Source organism: Cyprinus carpio, chromosome A3, assembly GCF_018340385.1.
Source record: "Cyprinus carpio isolate SPL01 chromosome A3, ASM1834038v1, whole genome shotgun sequence".
NCBI lineage: Eukaryota > Metazoa > Chordata > Actinopteri > Cypriniformes > Cyprinidae > Cyprinus > Cyprinus carpio.
The window spans coordinates 26,026,220-26,046,556 of NC_056574.1; the positions used below are offsets into that span (position 1 = coordinate 26,026,220).

At 38.6% G+C, this 20,337-nt stretch overlaps 1 protein-coding gene across 4 annotated transcripts in view; it reads right to left on the minus strand.

Moving 5' to 3' along the window:
- The window catches only part of znf385c (zinc finger protein 385C), an 89,850-nt gene extending 70,052 nt beyond the window's left edge, over positions 1 to 19,798 (minus strand). For 2 of the 4 annotated variants that reach the window (XM_042726468.1, XM_042726440.1), the window contains exon 1: positions 19,627 to 19,798. In XM_042726468.1, coding sequence (XP_042582402.1) covers positions 19,627 to 19,675 — 49 coding nt within the window. In that variant the 5' untranslated portion in view covers positions 19,676 to 19,798. The remainder of the gene's footprint in view (positions 1 to 19,626) is intronic. The other 2 variants (XM_042726460.1, XM_042726449.1) reach the window with 2 other exon arrangements.
- Between the last annotated feature and the right edge of the window lie 539 nt (positions 19,799 to 20,337).

Sequence of the window (20,337 nt, forward strand, 5' to 3'; positions counted from 1 at the left end):
TTTTAACAGAAGTGAGTGTATGTATGTACTACTGTATATTTTAAATAAATAAAAAGCAGATGTCATGTCATTGACCTATATCCAAACATTTCAAATTAATTTCAATTTGTACTAAAAAACAGCCCAAGTTATTAAATTTCAAAGAGCAAGCATGATCCAGTGAGACAGTCAGTTCTGATTATGCTAACAGATGCTGTATAGATTATGGAGGTTTGTGAAGAGCACGATCTGTCCAGGTCTCCTGTCTCTGGGCTTTACAACACCAAAGAACATCATTATAAATTCAGAATTATGCAGGTGAAGTCAAATCACAGCGGATAGCAAACTCACACTGAAGGAGACGGCCGGCTGATGGTATGCATTAGCATAACTAAACATCAACCTGCACAGCCACTCTTTTCTCTCTCTTTTGCTCTCTCATTGACATTGCTTTCAAAAACAGTGCCATATTTTCCATATGGGAAGAGACTGGGCTGTGCATCATGCATCTCAGTGATAAGGGAGCGTCCGTGAGATCAAGAAGAGGATGCCTGGGGACTGCTGAATCAAATGTGAGCATTATGAACTACAGATCACTGGGGAAAATGGTCCCGAAAACCAACAAAGAGGTCAATTAACCTGCAAGAAATTACATTCCGAAGTAAACTAGGGTAGGAAAATGATTATCCATCTCAAGAGAATGTGGCAGAAGGCACAATACTAGTGAACTGGCATCAGTGGAGCCTCTTTTTACTCTGAAATAACCACTTAAGCCACTTTGCACCATCTACCAAGGGTAAAACTGTCAATACTTACTGGTGCACACACAAAAATACACATTCACAATGAGTGCAGGAATCAAGACTTTATGCTATATTTTATGCTCTAATGAAGTTTCTGTTATGAGTGCAGTTTGTTTTGTTGTTCTAAAGGCTGCTAACAGGCACAATGCTTTATGTGATTCTGGCACTCTTTCAAACACCCACACACAATTATCTAATGCTTCACACACACAAACACATACACACACTTAGCAGGTCAATCAGCTCTCTGACACCCGAGGTTGATGCACTGCATCATCAAATAAGTGTGCATGTGTTCAGTCAGAATATATATGAGGCACAAACACTCACACATTCAGCAGGCAGTTTTACCAAATGCATGCACTGATACTCAGATGGAGAAGAAGAATGAGATTTGACAAAATTCTCTTATTCATGCACACAATCACACAATGTTGCACACACTTTGAAAGGAGATCATTAACAGAAAAAAAGCATGAAAACCATAATTATAGAGCCATTAACAAATTATTCTAGCCTTATTCTAGCCAGAAAAGCAGCACAGTCGCGATGGACAATGAATACAGAGCATCACACATACACACAGAACTGATTATTACTGAATCCTGATGCAACAAGATAGGAAAAAGAAGATGAATTGTAATTACACATAATTTGTGTGTGTGTGTCTTGAAATGAAAAGAAATAGGACAGTAGAATTACAAATGGCACATTACTAATATACTGTACAGTACATTTACTGACAAAGGCTAATTATCATAATATATATATATTTTTATGTAGCCTTATTTAAATAAAATAGTTACACAAAATTTTGACTAGCAATTTCTCACAATTTCTTCTGTGGAACATAATTTTTTTTTCCATACACAAATGATTTGGTTAATAACATTCTTCAAAATATATTTTTATGGTTGACAGACCAAAAAATGAACAAAAAAAAAACTTTGAAATGACACAGGGTGAGCAAAATTGTTTCAAATTCAAAGCCATCTCTATACTTCAATGCCCCACAAGAGCAGAATAGAGCCCCAAAAGAGCTTGACTTTTCAGGCAAAGGGTGGCAATGTTTTGGAAAAATGCATCTTGATTCAATCTTGCTTCAAAGGTCACAGAAATAAGAGTGATGCCGTCGCACATTCAATATAACATGACATTTGCATTAAAAACATTGCCTCTCTGAAGATTAAGCCTTGCTCCAATCTTGGTGGTGCCCAAATCCCAGCTGGCATTACAGTATAGAAGAAAAGAAATCTGGAGAGGGTTAAAAGAGGGACTCTTAATGTGCTTTGGTCTATGGCAAAAGTACAGTGTTATATAAAGGGTCCCACCTTAAAGACTTTTCTACAGGGAGAAAGAGCTCTGCAACATCCCATGCATCTCTTCTTTGCAGAGTTCACACAATTTACCAGAATACCAAGAGTCTACAATACCAAATTATCTATTAGATATGCTATCTTTTGATATTCATAAACTTACACCACAAAAGCAAACTTTAAGAAAATATTTCTCTGAGTAGATCTGACAACTAATCTTATTGCGATATATCATGTAACTAATAACATAACATCAAAGATGTCTTTGCATGTGAAATGCAAATAGACAGACTAAATCAATCTAAATGAAAACGTAAAGTTTTTGTGCTTTTGATTAAAAATAAAAAAATAAAAATATCAAAAAAAAAATAAAATACAAAACAAAAAACCCACAACAACAAAAAAAAAAAAAAAAAAAAAAAAATTTTTTATTATTATTTAAAAAAAGAGAAAAGGAGAAACAGAGATGAGGAGAAAGGGAGGGGGAGACAAAATGATGCTCCATCTCCATTAAGTGCAGGGATTTGAATGGATTTGGTAGCTGGCCACCTCCATTCCAGCACAACTAGACTAGTTTCATAATACAATCATCAAGCACTGTACTATACCTATTCAGCAGCATCATTCTGTGCAGACTTATACCATCAGTTGAATCTTTGAGCTCAAGGAATGCTTTTAAAAAATGTTTCCACACATGTTGGCACAGTGTGTGTTGCTTGGATAGTGAGGTGGGCTATTTGCAGCTGCACACACATTTAAACACAGCAAAGCCTTTCCAAAGCAAACAAGTAAGTTGATTCGATGTCACTAACACTAAGGACAAACTGAAGCGGCCTTTTGAATAACCCCTCTCACTCCTTCCATCTGTACATGTGTGTACATGTGTGTGTGTGTGTGAGTGGAGGGCAGGAGGGTTAGATTAAACAACAGAGGGCTTAGCGTGTAACTAAAAACGTTTTCCATCACATTTGTACTCCCTTTAGCCCTAATCCATCCTGATTACTCTGTCAATCATGACGAAAATACACCTGCCACGTTACGACAAACACAAACACACACTGAGACTGATCAAATGATAGATGCAAACTGCTATGCACTTAATAAATCAACCTGGACTATATCATTTCATTGGCTTAAAGGAAGCAATAAAGACAGACGGTTGTTGATCTGCCTGTTCGCTGTTATCACGGTGGCACATTTTGAATAAACTTTTTTTAAAGCCTTTATGGATGCAGTGTGGCTTAAATTTCAGAGACCAAACACACATTCCAGGAATGACCAGCCACATTTCCAGGCACTGGTTAACCGCAGCGCCATTTGATCATCGCACCCCAGCATGAACCCGTCATCTCTTAAATAGCTGTTCTTTATTTTATGTGCATTAAGACTTATTAAGCAAACACTGCATAACAACATACAGATCTTTCATGACTTTCTGTGTCACAGAGTTCACTCTCATTAGAATATGTCAGCTTAGAAACACTGAACGGTGCTGATTTGAATTTGATGGGTTATTCAAAGGGGGTTCTGACATGTAGGCCACAGCCTGTGCAGTGCAGAAATAAATATCCAAACAAAAGAAACAAACAAAGCTGAATGCATTTAAACCAAAAGCACTAATGTGTGGCTGTGTGAGAGAGAACAAACAGCACAACTGCACACATGTACTCAGAACCAGCTCCAATACAGAGGTGTGTTTGTGAGCAGTACACCATGAGTTCATTCTGAAAAAATGACTTGACTGCACAGACATGCATCACTACACACCCGTGTGTGTATGTGGGTGTGTGTGTGTGTGTGTGTGTGTGTGTGTGTGTGTGTGTCTGAAGGGGTTATTGTGTATAAACCCAGGTTGTACTATGCTAAGATCACCAGCTGACAGGTTGAATAGGGGCTACTCTCTTTACTTCAGTATAACTTCATCTCCCCATCCATCTATCTGTCTATCCATCTTCCTGCACATCCATCCCTCCATCCATCTGGCTGTTTAACCATCATGTAATCCATCTATCCATCTGTCTATCAGTCCATATATCCATCCATCCACCTGTTTAGCCATCTATCAATACATCTATTCATCCATCCATCCATCCATCCATCCATCCATCCATTTAGTCATCTGTCAATATATCTGTTCATCCATTTATCCATCCATCCATCCATTTAGTCATCTGTCAATATATCTGTTCATCCATTTATCCATCCATCCATCCACCCATCCATCCGGCTGTGTACCATTTTATAATCCATCTACCCACTGATATATCAATTCATATATCCATCCATCCATCCACCTATCTATCTATCTAGACATCCATCCACCTATTTAATCATCAATAAATACATCTATCCATCTATATATCAGGGTCAAGTTGTCTGTGAAAATCTCATCTTTTTAGCTTGTTTATTCTGCAAAATAATTTAGTACACCTCACCTTGGAGCTGTGTGTGCGTGTGTTTGGCTTTGATACATACAGGATAAAGTCTGGGTCAAACTGTGGGGTGTTAATTGGACCCAAAGGGCAAAAGTAATTGTTGTTACACTCTAACCATCCGCTATGCACACACATATTATGCTGTACTCTTTCAACATTAAAAGAAAGAGAAAAAAGTGAATTAGAGAAAACAGGAAAAAAGAGGGGTAAAGAATTGTAAAGAGGGAGTTCTCTACATTCCTGTGGCGGTTAACCACTGTGGTAGCAAGCAGACTCCCAAGAGGAGCCATGGCTGCCCAAAACAGTTTAGGAGCAAACAGGTGTCAGGATGAGACATGTGCTCGACGAGGAGACACAAGTCACCCTGACACACACACACACAAAACACATATACTTGTCACGTCTGCCCACCTGCTTGCATTTTCCGCAACACTGAGCATCTCAAAATATTTTAATGAACCTATATTTGTGATACACTTGCACACACAAATGCACGGAGGGTAAATCCTTATAACCCTGAATAATTTTTGTCCATTTCACATGCAGGCACCCTCTCAGCATGTGTTTACATGCTCTTTCACACATTACATATTCATCAGGGTGTCTGTGTAAATTGCACAGACGCACACAACACACACAAAGACATAACACAGGCACATAGAGGCGAGGGTGACAATGTGGTACCGCAGAGGAAAAAAAATTGCACTCTAAGTGACAAAGGTGCTACCGATAAAACACTAAATGAGGAGAGACATGAAATGCAGATAGATCAACAAAACTGTGAGAATGGATTGATAGATTTTCAGACAGACAGACAAAGATAAAGACAAGAACGATAAGAAAAGCTAAAGAAATGTACAGTTTAGCAGACTGTGTGTGTTGGTTGATGGTTAAAGGCAAACACGCACACAGTGATGACCGCCCATAATCACACACACTTCCTCCTGCCCAGCACGAAACTTAGCAGGTTCTTTCATTATGTATGTGTGTACAGGTCACAACAACTATGCCTGGCACAGTTTTGAACCTGCAGCAACAATGTCAGCAATGAGAAATGGTACATGAGCCATGTGTGTGTGTGTGTATATATGCACCCCTCTGTGAGACATTCCTCTTCAGGGAAACCAGTGGGGGGTAAACAGCGAAAGTGGCTCACTTGGCCAGGTTAAAGAGAACATTTAAAGACAGAGGACAAAGGAGACAAGCACACAGATAGACAGAGAGCCTAAGCATAGGATGGAGGGCTGGATGAGTCTCTGGAGGTTACAACTATTCTACACTGTCCTCGATGTCAACAACAACGGACAACAGTGGCAATCTGGGAATCACTGTTTCTGTGTGTGTGTTCAAACAACACCCACTCGTGCAGATTCTATCAACATGTTGTGCTGCGTCATCTGCATCTCACAGGATGATGGAGGACTGAGCTGAGACTGTGCGCCATCTTTCCATCAGCTGTGTTTGGAGTGAATCACACGTCACAATTTACTGAAGGAGATAATGTGTGCCAAGGTCAAAGACAGGCAGAAAGAATAATTAAAAGAGCATTTAATGGGCCATTCTGATGCTATTTAAGTACACTGATGGATAGGATGAGAGAGGAAAAGAGGGATGGAGAGAGAGAGAGAGGTAGAACAGTTGAAATTTTAGTGTATTGCAAAAAAGCAGTTAATTTTGTATTACAGTGCAACACTAGAGGAATACAGCCAAGAAAGCCAAGAGATGAGTGTGGGTTTACGTAGCTAGAGTCAAAAACTTACATACAGCACCTTTAACTTCAAAGGGGACCTATTATGCCACTTTTTACAAGATGTAATTTCTCAGGTGTCCCCAGAAAGTGTCTGTGAAGTTTCAGCTCAAAATACCCCACAGATAATTTATTATAACATGCCCCAAATCACCTTTTTTGGGTGGGAGCAAAAACCTGATGTTTTCGTATGTCTCTTTAAATGAAATGAGCTGCTGCTACCCGTCCCCTTCCAGAAGAGAATGTGAGTCACCTTTCTGACTGTGCTCGTTAGCACACTGTACAGCATTAGATGACACAGTACATGTAAAAATATTTAAATATTTTAAATATATTTTTAAAAAAAAATTTTTTTGTATTTGCCCCTTTTTTTGTGCAATTTTTGCCTTTATTAGGATAGGACAGACAAAAAGCAAGGTGGGAGAGAGAGAGAGAGGACGTTATCAGGAAAGGCACAATGGAAGCACAATGGTGCTATATGTCAGCGCGCTGCCCATGAGGCTGTTGATGCCGACAATTTATCCCTTCTTTTAATTAAATTTAGCTTTTTATAAAAACACATAAGTATAGGTTGTCCTAATTTTGCTAAGTATAGATGTACTCTCTGTGTGTGTGTGTGTGTGTGTGTTTGGGTAGGTAGGTACAGAGCTCCACTGTATTCCACCCTCTCATCCCCTGCACCCATACCTCCTCTGCACCAAACGCAGATTGCCATCTAAAACACAAACACACACATGAGCAGACACACACACACACACACACACACACACACACACACACACAGTGTGGTCTTGTTCTAAGTGTTGGCTCTATGGGTGTGCTACATGAGCAAAGGGAATATTTAATCATCAGGTGAAGGGAAAGTTCACTCACTGACCAAACACACGCAACAGTAACATCCTACAAAAGCAGAAACACACACACACACACACAAGTACCTATTCATCCACACCTCTCATAAGCTGATGTGAACAGCTCTCCTGCTCAAAGTATGAATCACTCAGTGTTGCAGCTCAGTCTTTAATCACCCACTGTGGATTCCTCATTGCTATGTATCAACATCACTAAACCCCTGCACAAAAAAAACCTGATAGAAAACCCAATTTCACCTTTCCATGAAACCCATATCCACGGATCGGTGTGCTCCCCTGCTAGGAACTCTGACTCAAGCCACTAGGAAAAATAGATCAGGTGATACAGAGACAGACAAAAGTAAAAATAGATGGAGAGAGGAAGAGAAACAGAGAGATAAGGGGATATAAAGTCAAGAGTCTGCCTCCTCTGCGTGAGTCAGCCTGGTCCAGACGTCACCATCTCCTCCAGAGCCATTCAGAGCTTCTGGACACCAGAGGGACTCTCGCTCTCACAGGCATGAGGTGCCTGAGGTGGAGATGGGAGTGGGCTGGGGTCACATGGGGAGACCTGGAGGAGCAGGGGTGTGTTTTGTCCTTGAGAACCTCATTAATGCTTCCCACTGCAGCACCTCAAATACACACACAAACACTTCAAAGTTTTGAGGTTTCCTTTGCCTCTTTGTTGTTTCCTGTGACGCAGGACTTTGATTTTGTCAACAATAAAAAGGCTCGATGAAAAAAGTATAACAATAATTCCAATAATAACAACAGATAATTACAATGTATTTTAAATAAAGTATTGTATTAATACAATTTTGTATATGACAAAAAAATACAAATAAAAATTGGAAGTTTACACTAAGGGCAAACAGTCAAGCTTGCTGGCATATTCAGATAATCAACTAACAGTTGCACAGGTCAGAATATGTAACTAATGTTACGTGAATATAACAGCCTGTTTATCTATCCATCTTCCTAAAATATCCATCCATCTGTACATACACATATTGTTCTATTGACATATCTGGTAGCTAGTTTATAGCAATATTTTTAAATCTATGTGCAGGTAAAACAGATGTATAAAGCGTGATTACACATGCATGATGGTATCAGTGAGAGTAACACTCATAGAAAGCATGGAGAGGGATTAGTGTGAGTGCAGGACACTCACCCCCGTAATCTCAGCTTTAATCAGAGCAGCGCTCGCTGTAAGCCATTAGAGAGGAAGAGAGGTTAGTCTGGAGGTTCATTCAGGAGGACCTGAAGATGGAAGTAAGCAACAAAACTACAGCAAATTGGAAGGTTCGAGATGCTCTTTGATCATGACACAGCTACAGTACATCACCTCTACTGCAATCAGCCTCTGCTTTTCTGTCTGTCTCTCCAGGACACACACATTCATCAGAACATCAGAAGAGCATTGTTGCCATCAGAGAGTGCTTCGACATGCTAATACAGCTGATTTTGAAGTTTACAGTAAATGAAAGCCTCTTGACCATGGCAGAAGAATCTTGGATTGATACTTCCAAATGACTGTGTGTGTGTTTGAGATAAAAATAATCCTAGCTGATGCAGTTGACTAACTCCTATCATTTCTCTCAATCCACAGTGATGCTGGGCATTTGTGGCAGTTTCATTTACCATGACGCATTCTCTCCATCTATCTCTCTCACACACATACATATCACATACACACAAGCATTTTGGCTGTTGTCTCCAAAGCTCATTCTACTAAAAGACAGTTCAAATGAAGGTTTGCCTTCCAGCTCAACATCTGCTTGTTGTTTCTTAAGATAACAATGCAGCTCATTAAACATAATCTAATGATTACATTTCTGCACAGCAGTGGTAATAGAGTTACACACAACAAAATCCTCATCAGTCACAAAAACACTTGAAATTTCTACAGACTCAAACTGACAAATAAATGTGTCACGATACTTTAGTGGCACATGTGAAGCAACACATAACACAGCTTCTCTGCCACCTAAAGGCGATTATAGGTGGTAAAATAGATGCAATGTATAAAAGACCAATAACAATTCAATAGACAAGAAAATTCAAGAAAGAAGACCAATTGCAACACAGTATGCAAATATTACAATGATGTCATTTCTGTTTGTTACAGTTTAAAAGGTGAACATTCTAAGAATGCGAGTTAATTGGAGATTTTACCATAAATTCACTTTTAAATAATTTAAAAACAATAAAGTTTACAAAGACCAAATAAGACATGACCTACAGTACTAAACAAAGTTTAATGTTAAGCCATTCAAGCTGAATAAATAGAAAAAAAAAAAAAAAAACACAACACCTTTAACATTGTTAAAAGTATCTTATTTTTTTCATTCTGACACTTAACACAGCTTTAGATGTGAAACCTCTCAAGGGTGAACCCCTTTTCTTCAGATATCTACTTGCGTGGCGTCTGCTTGGTATTTACAGGCTCACCTTGAAACACTTATATGAGAAGGAGTGGCTGCTTAACACTCCACTCGTTCTGAAAGAAAAAAGCTGCTGGTACACACACACACACACACACACACACACACACACACACACACACACACACACACACACACACTTAACACAAATAAAATAAAAACACTCTGCACTTTGCTAAAAGGCAAACAGTGCCCTCATTTATGTTAGACAGGCTTGAAGGTGCCTGGGAAGAAAAATGTGAACCTGTTTCTACACACTCCACCTCTGTTCACAGAGTGTTTGTTGGCTCCCTGTTGACCAGCACAAAACCTCTCTATGGCACTGAGCAGGCAAGCAATTCTTAAATGGTTTTATTGCTGGACCCAGATTTTACATTGGTTATCAAACTGCAACATAACATAGCACTAAAAAGTAACAGAAATAAAGGTACTTAAAATTGCATTTCCATGACTGGCAAGTACCACATGCATGTACATGTATTCACATGTCTGAATAAAAAACGAAAATCACAAATCTGTACATGCAGGGGAAGAAAATAGTAGATTTGCATGTGTCTTTACATGTGTCTTTTCAACGGAAGTATTCTAAATGTGTTGTAAATGTCAACTCGATGTTCGAACTCGGCAGCCAATAATTCAGCAATAAAATCACCATATCAAGTAAACCTGATTAAAAGATTAGCCTATTTATTTTGACATTCTAATTATGTTTTATGTTTGTTTATATATATATATATATAAATATATATATATATATATATATATATATATATATATATATATATATATATATATATATATATATATATATATATATATATATATAATTTTATAAAATAATTCTAACATACATATGTGGCGGATTATTTTTCTACCCACTTTTTTTTACTTTTTAGGCTAATTTTTGGGTCACAACCAACCACTGAGAATCAGAATCTTTAACCTTTAGAGCACTAAAAACAAGAGCAATAACTAGAATCACACTGTATATGTTTGTGAGTGTGTGTAGATGTTGGACCCAAATATTTCTCACAGTTCCTGACACTCACCATCCATCTCTAATCTGTATGTGTAGACATCAAACACTAAGATGTATACAGGCTATTTGATTTATGCCTCCATAAGTATATGTTCTGTAATGTAGGGAAGAGAAAAGCAGCGGTAGCCACCGGCTGTCAGGTGATGAGAAATGAGAGAGGTCACAATGCTGAAACATTAACCCTGCAGACCTCTGGGCCCCCACTGAGAAAAGGCCAGTTCCCGCTGACCACAGCTTAGAGCTGAGCACTCACCGACAGGGAGCACAGACAGCGTGATGAGGGGGGCGCTAAAGGCGTGCTTCAGAAAAGGGCAGGTTGCATGCCCTTGGGGCCTAGACAGCTGTCAGACACCATAGCATACACGGTACAGAAACAAATGTACAAGGACACACGCTTATACACAAGGGAAAAGCATAGCAGAGGGTGAGAAGAACAGAGCTGGGGCTACGGAGAGAAAGACAGAGAAAAAAGGGGAAAGAGAGTTGACAGGGGTTGTCTCACTTGACCGCTCTGTCTGCTGAAGTGATGAAAGCCACCAGGACAGAGTAGGGTGTAGGGATACATGTGTGCTCATACTACACCGTGTACAAACCAGATTTCAGCGACAAGCATTTCATCTGTTCACACTGAAAGAGAATATGCTGTGTGACGAAGCACAACGGCAGCCAATCAGAACCTATTTTTAACATTCAGTTATCTGGAGGGGGATTTTTAATGATATTTCACTGCAAGCAGAGGTATTGAACATGCAAAACCAAAAGAAAACAACTGCTTGTTATGGCTGGTTAGGACAAAAAAAAAAAAAAAAAAAAAAAAAAGCACATGGATTTATCATGTTGCACCTAGTTAAGTCATATTGCCACATGTTTGTCAGCTCATTTAAACAGGAGAGCCCAGGCTGTCCAATAAACTTCCTGCCTAAAATTCTAAGTTTAGCTGGGCAAACAGCTGAGTACATTTATTGATGCTATTTGAAAATATATTAAAAAAAAAAATTTAATGATGCAATGGCACATTATTAAAAGGTTTTAAAGGGACCATTTCCTATAATTTTGGAATGTTAATTTTCTCCTAGAAGTCCATCTGTAAAGTTTGTCCAGTTTCTTTAGACCTCTTTTGTCCAGTTTGTCTAGCCCATTTTCAACCATTTTCCTGAACTTTAGAATTAAATTGCCCATTTTGACTACTGTACGTACTGTACAACTCTTTAATAGGTAATTTAGCTTGTTAAAGTATGTATACATTGGGTATTGAAACACTAACTTAAAAAAAGAATAAATAAATATATTTCTGCTCCAGCTTGTGTACTCTTATGCGTAAAACTTGTGTACTACAAATATTGTTGGCTCTTATGATGAATTGCTTGCTTTGGACAAAAGAGTCTGTAAAATGACTAAACATAATATGTAAAAAATTCAATTGTGTTGCTTCTCTTTGCTGTAAACCTAAATTTATATTGCATATATTTCATTCTCTCACTTTGTTTCTCACCTCATGTCTCCCTCTGTCACTGGCTCTAACACTGCCATGAAAATAGAATGATTGAAGAGGTAATGAATGATTAAGAGAGAGTGATGAGCTGAGAAGAGTGAATGACACAGAGAGAAAATCCTATATTTAAAAGCGAAGCATTCAGCCCAACAGTTTACATTCCAGTGCAGCTATTATCCAACAGGTGTCATCACCCTCATGCCCTTCAAAGCTTAGAAACAGATCCACACAACTAAACACACACTATTGGTCTATAGTCAAAGTTCTTAGTCCCTCATGTGTGCAGGTAGAAATGGAAGCTTATGTGTTAATTCTACCAGGAAGACCCTAACACTAGTTACATCATTCATTCATTCTCAGTCAGTCATGATGTAGTTTCCATTTTAAAGATCCTCAAACAAACTGTCATTTTGCTGCTGCCAATGGACAATTTGCATTCACTCACCACCAACATGAGTCCTGCTGCTAGAATATAACAATCCAAACCTACCCTTATAATATTCATGATTCTTCCGAAAGGATAAAAATAAATAAAATGCGAAAAATATACATTATTACAAGTTCTTGAAACTTTTTAGCTTTTTGGGTGATTTACTAAAAGTTCCTTATCTCATCAACATAAATGGGAAATAATTAGGTTTAAAAATAGATGGATAAATGGTAAACAGTACTTCTTTTGTTTATTTACACCTTAAAAAAACTTTTTGTTTCATGGTCTCTCCCACTTCGACCAAAAACAACATCAGCCACAGGAACTGCACTGTAATTAGACATTGAATGGGTTCAGAAAGAGCAGTTCATTCGTAGATATCACATTCAACACCGTTTTCATACCTACTGAGAAGGTAAATACTCATGCAGTGATACTGGCAACTTTCCCAGAGTAGATGTTAGACTAAAAAAAACTGGTGCAAACCGGTTTATTAATCTTTGCTCAATCAAATAAGCTTCAAAAATATATATAAAAAAATATTTTTCACACATAAGCATGAATATAAATGTATATATTACTGAAACTTTTCAATTGATTGATAACAGTCATTACTGGACTGACAAACATTGAATACAGTATTTAAATCAGCATGCTCTTTTCCCTTATTTTTACATTTTCTTTGCTGTCATCTATCACTCAGTAAAAATAAATCTTTAAAAACACAAATAATTTAATAACACTGTTAAATGTAATCTTTATCAAATATGTAAATTAATATTTTCATACAGTACACAATATAATGTTCAATTACGCTATTATGCCTAATTCAGCAGCACACTGTAAAAAAAAATATTTTGCAGTTTAGTTGTTTCATAGATTTTTTTTTTTTTTAAGTAGACAACTTACAGTTTCTCAATTTGTTCATTCAACTTAACATTTTAAGTTTTCACATGTCTCAACTAGTTTGTAAGTTGAGTGAACTAGAGCAATGGTAACCAACCCTGGTCCATGGAGGCATCCCAACACTGCACATTTTGCATGTCTCCTTTCTCTAACACACATTTTTACGGCTTTAAAGTCTCTACTAATGAGATGATGACCTGAATCAGGTGTGTTTGATTAAGGAGACATGCAAAACAGGCAGTGTTGGGGTGCCACCAGGACCAGGGTTGGGAACCACTGAACTAGAGTATTTGCTCCATCAACTTAAAAAATGTGTTGAATCAATTCAATAACAATATATCACGTTCTCAACATCACTTATTGCGAGAACTCATCAAGACCACTGAAGACAGAAGACATTCGTCAGCCAACTTGGTGAGCTTCTCCACAAAGTTTGGAAATTTTCTCAATCTACAGATTTTGTACAGTAAGTAAATATTTGTATTTATTGGTTTAATATATGTTTTATATTACGTATGTCTAAGAAGAGTACAAGTATGGTTAAAAGCGTCTTATTTTCTAGTTATATGTATGCCAGTGTTAGTTTCGCAGCACTCTGAAGCCTCAAAATACATACAACTGGATTTAGAATGGAATGAATAATAAAAAAAAAGAACTTATTTAAACTTGACAGCATCTTATAATCCCTAAAAGATGCCCGTCATACACTACACACAGATGAAAAATTATGGTGAAAAAACATAATAACTACTGAAACTGTCCCTTTTATGGATGTTATAAGCAAAATGAATAAGCACCTCCCTCAGAGTTCGTTTGGAGTGCGTGCATTTGATATTGCTGATACAAGGTATCTCTTTCAGTTTTCTGAGGCTCACCAAAACCCATTGTAATGCTGCGTGAATATACTATCATAAGTATATTGTATTTGACATTCGTTCAAAACTATAGGTTTTAACAGTAATAATAGCTTATACCTTGTTTTCTAATTTCATGTGTTATGTAATTTAAAAGCCTCATCTGGACTGTAAAATAGGGCTTTGGTAATTGAAATGTAAACTTGTCATGACATTTGACTTTCTCTGTATAGATTTATTTATATATTTATTTTTATTATTTTATAGTGCTGTTTTAATGTGCTTTTGTATTTTTCATGTTTATGATATTCTGGAATGACTGAAGATCAGAACGTCTGACCAGGTGCGTGAGCCGGCAACAAGCCTGCCACAGAGAATTGTACAAGGGAGAGTGAGGGTTGGGAGGAAAGCCCCGCCCCACTGTTCCATCGCTGAGGGTGAGCTGCAGCTGGACTCAGAGGATCTTATAGACTTTTATTCCGACATACATCCTCTCCTGTCTTCTGAACTTTCTGCCTGTCCCGATACAGCCAAGGAGGCCATTTATGAACTGTTTATCTGCCCTGAACTGTATGTCTGTCCTGCCATGACCATGGAGGTTGTTCCCCTGTCCGTGGTGCTCCCTGTGATGGGTGTCGCAATTTTGTGTGTGTGGGCAGCACACACCATCCCAAAACTCACTGCCAGTCACAAATTCCCACCCAGCCTCGCTCTCCCACCTCCTCTCAACAGTTGGCTGTAATCTTCTGCTCCTCTGCCGCTGTATCCTGCCAGCCTATCAGCTTATCCTCAGCCCACCATCTGTGATGTTGGTTTGTCGCGGGTCTGACAGTTTCCATCGGTGTCATGGCTGGAGGATCCCTTGTCTCCACCTCCAGCCTCTGAGTTCCGAACTCCGCCTTGGCACGTCAACCCAGTGGCTCTGCCATGGCTCCTAGCTCCCTTCTCTCTGCCGTGGCCCATCAGTCCACCATCCCTCAAGCTCCACCTTGGTCCTCTGTTGCCTGAGCCTTCTGCTCCACCTTGGCCCTCCGGATCCTCCCCATCACCCAGTTCTCCATCTCTGCCTCGGGCTCCTCTCCCACCTGCTCCGCTGCTGTCGGCCCCCTGGAGTGGTCAGCCCTTCCTACAACTTGGTTCCTCCCTCCATCAGCTCCACCGTGGGCCGTTATGTTGCTTGCAGTCTGGGTCCCGCCTGGCTCCTCCTGCTCCAAGTCCTTCCTGTCTCCATCCTGGCTCCTCCCTCTATCTGGTCTGCCATGGTTCCTCCTGATCCCTCCGTTGGTGCATGCCTTCCTGCATGCCCTTCACCATCCCCTGTCACCATTCCTGCTCCACTCCTTTTTCCTTCACCTAAGTACCCCTCCGTTCCTCCTTCTGTTGATTTGTTACTGCGCGAGGTCATGTCTGGTTGGAGGGGGGAGTAGTGTCACAGTTGGACCTTGTTTTCTGCGCTTTTCTGTTCTCCTGCCTTGTTTCAGTCCCTTGACCTAGTTTTCCTTAGTTCCCTTGATTAGTTCATTCTGTTCACTTGTGTTCGATAATTATTCTCATTTGATCAGTGTATTTTAAGTTGCTCCCTTTCAGTCCTTCCTTGACGGTTATTGTTTATTGTTATGTGTGCTGCTCGTGTTTCCCTGTGTGTTCTTGGATCTCCCTCTTCTCCTTGGATTATTATTAAAGGGATACTCCACCCCAAAATGAAAATTTTGTCATTACTCACTTACCCCTATGTCGTTCCAAACCGTAAAAGCTCTGTTCGTCTTCGGAACACAATTTAAGATATTTTGGATGAAAACCGGGAAGCTTGAGACTGTCCCATAGATTGCAAAATAAATAACAGTGTCAAAGTCCACAAAAGGGATGAAAGTCATCGTCAGAATACTCTACCTGCCATCAGATGTGCAATCTGGGTTATATGAAGCTACGGGAACTCTTTTTGTAAGCGAAGAAAACAAAAATAATGACTTTATTCAATTATTCCTTTGTCAACGGTCTCCTCTGTGTCTCTCCATGTGCTGCGTATGCTCTTCTGTATCATCCGCGCCACAAGGATGTTCTGTTTCTACGTGTATTTAGCTTTGATTTGAAATAAAACAGTGCATCCTTGTGGCGCGGATGACACAGAAGAGCATACACAGCATACACATTGGATTGACATGGGGCTAAGTGATTAATGACAAAACTTTCATTTTGGGGAAGAGTATCCCTTTAAATGCCATTTGAATCATCTGTCTCCATGCACCTATCTCCCATGAGAGCCCTGACAAATGTGAATGTTTTAATAAACATGAATGTTTAAATTATGGTTTATTTGTGCTCCCTCTTATGCCAGGATAATTAGTTAACAAAAAGTTTGTCATGTTAACTTGCTTGTGCATAATTTTAAGGCAACCATGTACATTTTTTAGGTTATTGTTATAAAAAACTATATGTAGTTGAGTGAACTTAAATTTGAAAGTTGACTTAATCCTCTTGATTGCTTGAATTAGTTGATAGAATATTTAATATTTTATTGAACCAAATTTACAGTATGTTAAAGCAATTCTCTGTAGACCAAAATATCTAAAAATAAAAGCAAAACAAGTATATGGCACTGGTTACATGACTTTTTCTGTTTAAATGGGCAGAAACTGAATGTTTTCCTTAACCAATCAACCAAACAGCTGTTGTGGAGGAGAAGCCATGAAACTGTGCAATGATTTACTGTCCCGGCAAGTAAGAGAACGATCAGTTCAGACTATAATATTTTTTGATACATAGCCCCTTTCAATATCACCTGAATGAAGAAAATGACAGACGTACTGCCTCTAAATCCTTTAAAAGAGATGCAGGCAGAATGTCATAAACATAAATAAGCATACCAATGATATATTGCCAAAATATATCTAGTCTAATATCAAATCTCCAGTGTTATACACTGACTGGAAGAGAATATGAGAAAATCCAGCCTTTCCACAAGCAAGTACTGCCAAGAGAATCAACAGCTTCACACTAAATCCTAATAGCTGGCATTCTCTACACGGCATCACTTGTGTGGTCTGCATACCTATTGGAAATTGGACAATTATAACCCCCTGCCAACGAATCAGTGCCTCTAAAAGCGTATTTGTATTTGTAAATCAGTCCTATTTCATGAATCTGCAGAAGAGGTAAAAGCAAAGTGCACACAGGGATGATCACCGCAAAAGAGGCAGTGCGTCAACATCATCCTCCCCCAGCTGAGAGCATTTCTTCCCGGTGAAGACAAGAAGAGCATCGACATCCAGTACGGAAAGACCAATGTCGCTTGCTTTGGATTGGGAAAGTGGTTGGTTTAAATAAAACTTTGAGAATCGATATAATAACACCTCAAGAGTAAATTACACATTGATTATTTGAGTTGATATGTTCCACTTCAGTGCAGAGCAAAGATCTTTAATCATCCTCTTTTCAAGATTTTTATTTGTCACATACACAATTATATAGAGCATATATAACCAGCAGTGAAATGTGAGTGTTCACATTGAAGCAATGGCCTTGGTCCTATAGTATAAAGCACTTCCTCTCTTAGATCATAATGTGGCATTCACTAGAAGTCATGCAGCTCGAGAAGAAGAGGTGTTTTATGTTATTGTGTTCTTCAAAAAGTCTGTGCTTGAAATAGGTCAAGCATTGCTTTAAATTGTAAGCAGTTTCCTTCCTGATACTTTATGTAACAATGCTTTTCAAAAAGCCTTTATTTTTAACTTACACGTGACAGACATCCAAAAACACATCAACCTTTGCACGTTTCGCACATAATGAAAGAGGGGGAAAAAAGCAATGTTAAAAAAGTAAGGCATAGAACACATTTTAAAATGGTCTTCATTTGTCAATATCAGACCCGTCAGAGTGGACAAATAGACTGGCTCAGTCTATGCATCATCTCTCATATTGCCTCCAGAGACAGATGAGCATCTCTGATCCGCACACCTGCTATGCGATGCAGAACGAGCTTTCACTCTTCCACTGTGAAATGTGGAAAATAGGTGTTCAGCGATTTCAAATTATGATTAAGGATCATGAGAGAAGGAAAGATTTGAAATGTAAAGGAGATATATTAAGGCATGGACATCTCTCTAAAAGTGAATATTTCTAAGCCCAACTTATTAATCTATATAAGATCAAATACCAAAACTGAGAGCGAATTCAGCATTCAAAAATACACATATAAAGTGAGTAAGCTAACCAGAAAATGATCATATTTAAATCCCTCTTCAAAAGAATGACTGTTTTTGCTCTTAGAAAGTAGACGATCCTGTGCATCTCCCAGATGCCAAATCAACTCAAATTAAGAAAACATGCAAACAGTTCAGACCAATCGAATAAAATGGACTTATCTCTAGAATGACCAACCCACATAGCCAACCAATGCATGTTTTAGGGGTTGAGGTAGGGTTGTGGGCTGTTTCTATCTCATTACCATGGTCATAGCACATTCTGATGGATATTTCAAACAGGACAAGAAGTGCAACTCCCGTTTTCTGCACATTACCTAGTGCCTGATGAAATAATCATGTTGTCACTTTTAAGATAAGCATTTAAACGGCTGGTGGGTCATCGTTTGCAGCATGTCATGTATGCACAGCGAACAAACCAATATGCCAAACATGATTGGAATTGAATGGAATGTGTTTGCTGGTTTTTATATTTTTTTTATTTTTTAACTTTACTCTAAATGTTTTCATTAAAACACACAAGGCAGCTAATATAGTTAAAATATGATAAACTACAGTATGGTCAGATAATTTTACACAGTAAAAATCCTATATAAAAAACTAGAGGTTATACTTTTCCAAGTTATGATGGGGAAACCAAGACCCTCCTTCTATTTCCCCTTAATGTGCTTGTAATAAAAATCAATGAACTGAAAAATATGATAGATTGTCAAGGCACATTCATCATGACGTGGTGCTTGTCTGAAGCAATGAGCTCTCACACAGCATTTCACTGAAGTTTCATCCATTTTCAGGATGCCATGAGGAATTTTGCCTGTTTTGACAGCAAAGTAAACAAGTAGCAATGCTTTATCACAGAGCTCGGAGGAAGAAAGACAGAAGATTGCTTTAAAATTCAAATAACTTCCCTCTACAATATCTCCGTTATACTTTTTATGCACTGTTTCAACATTCTTGCAAGATAAGTTCATTTCAGTCGGTATTTGATGAGACGGATATAAATCATTTGTTCGTCTGCCAGCATGTAACTCGCGCATCCAAACTTATCCTCAAATTGGTCAAACACCTGCCGTTTCGATCTAAACCGACAGTCATACTGAAAGTATCGTGAATGAAAGGAGCGCTTACCGGTACCGTTTCGTTTGAAAGTCTCTCCGTGGTCCTCTGAGCCCAGCATTACTAGCGTACGTGTTTCCGATCTGAACTGAACTGATACTGAGCGCTTCGCGCAGCTCAGTGGTCACCCGTGCGTCACAAACCAAACTGCTCTCCAGCAAAGCGTGTCATTCACACTAACGGAGCCGAAGAAATTAAGCTCTCTTCAGGGGAACTTTCCAGACCTCCCTTCTTTCTTAAAAACTATCACACAAGATTTGTAGCTAGTGCAAGAGGCAAAAGTCTCCCTCTTCCGTTTTTTATCCAATATAAATTCATGTTCCAATTCCACTTGATGTTTATGAATTAAAAGGCTTAATTAATTTAGACTACTAGTAGCAACCAATACAATATATATATTGTTATGCAATAATATAGGCCTACTATGTAAAACAGGTTACAGAGAAGTCTCAAGTTTAAGCGTTTTTAACAAGTGTTTGGCTATTTATGGTCACCTAACCCTAATGCTTTTTGGGTCATTAGTCAATAATGCAGCCTTTACGCGATTAATTGTGTCAAGTTCAAGTAGGCTACTTTATTTTTGGTCGGGAAGAACAGCTTAAAATTATAATATGCGTATAGTGTATTGTTAAAGGGATACTCCACCCCAAAATGAAAATTTTGTCATTAATTACTTACCCCCATGTCGTTCCAAACCCATAAAAGCTTTGTTCGTCTTTGGAA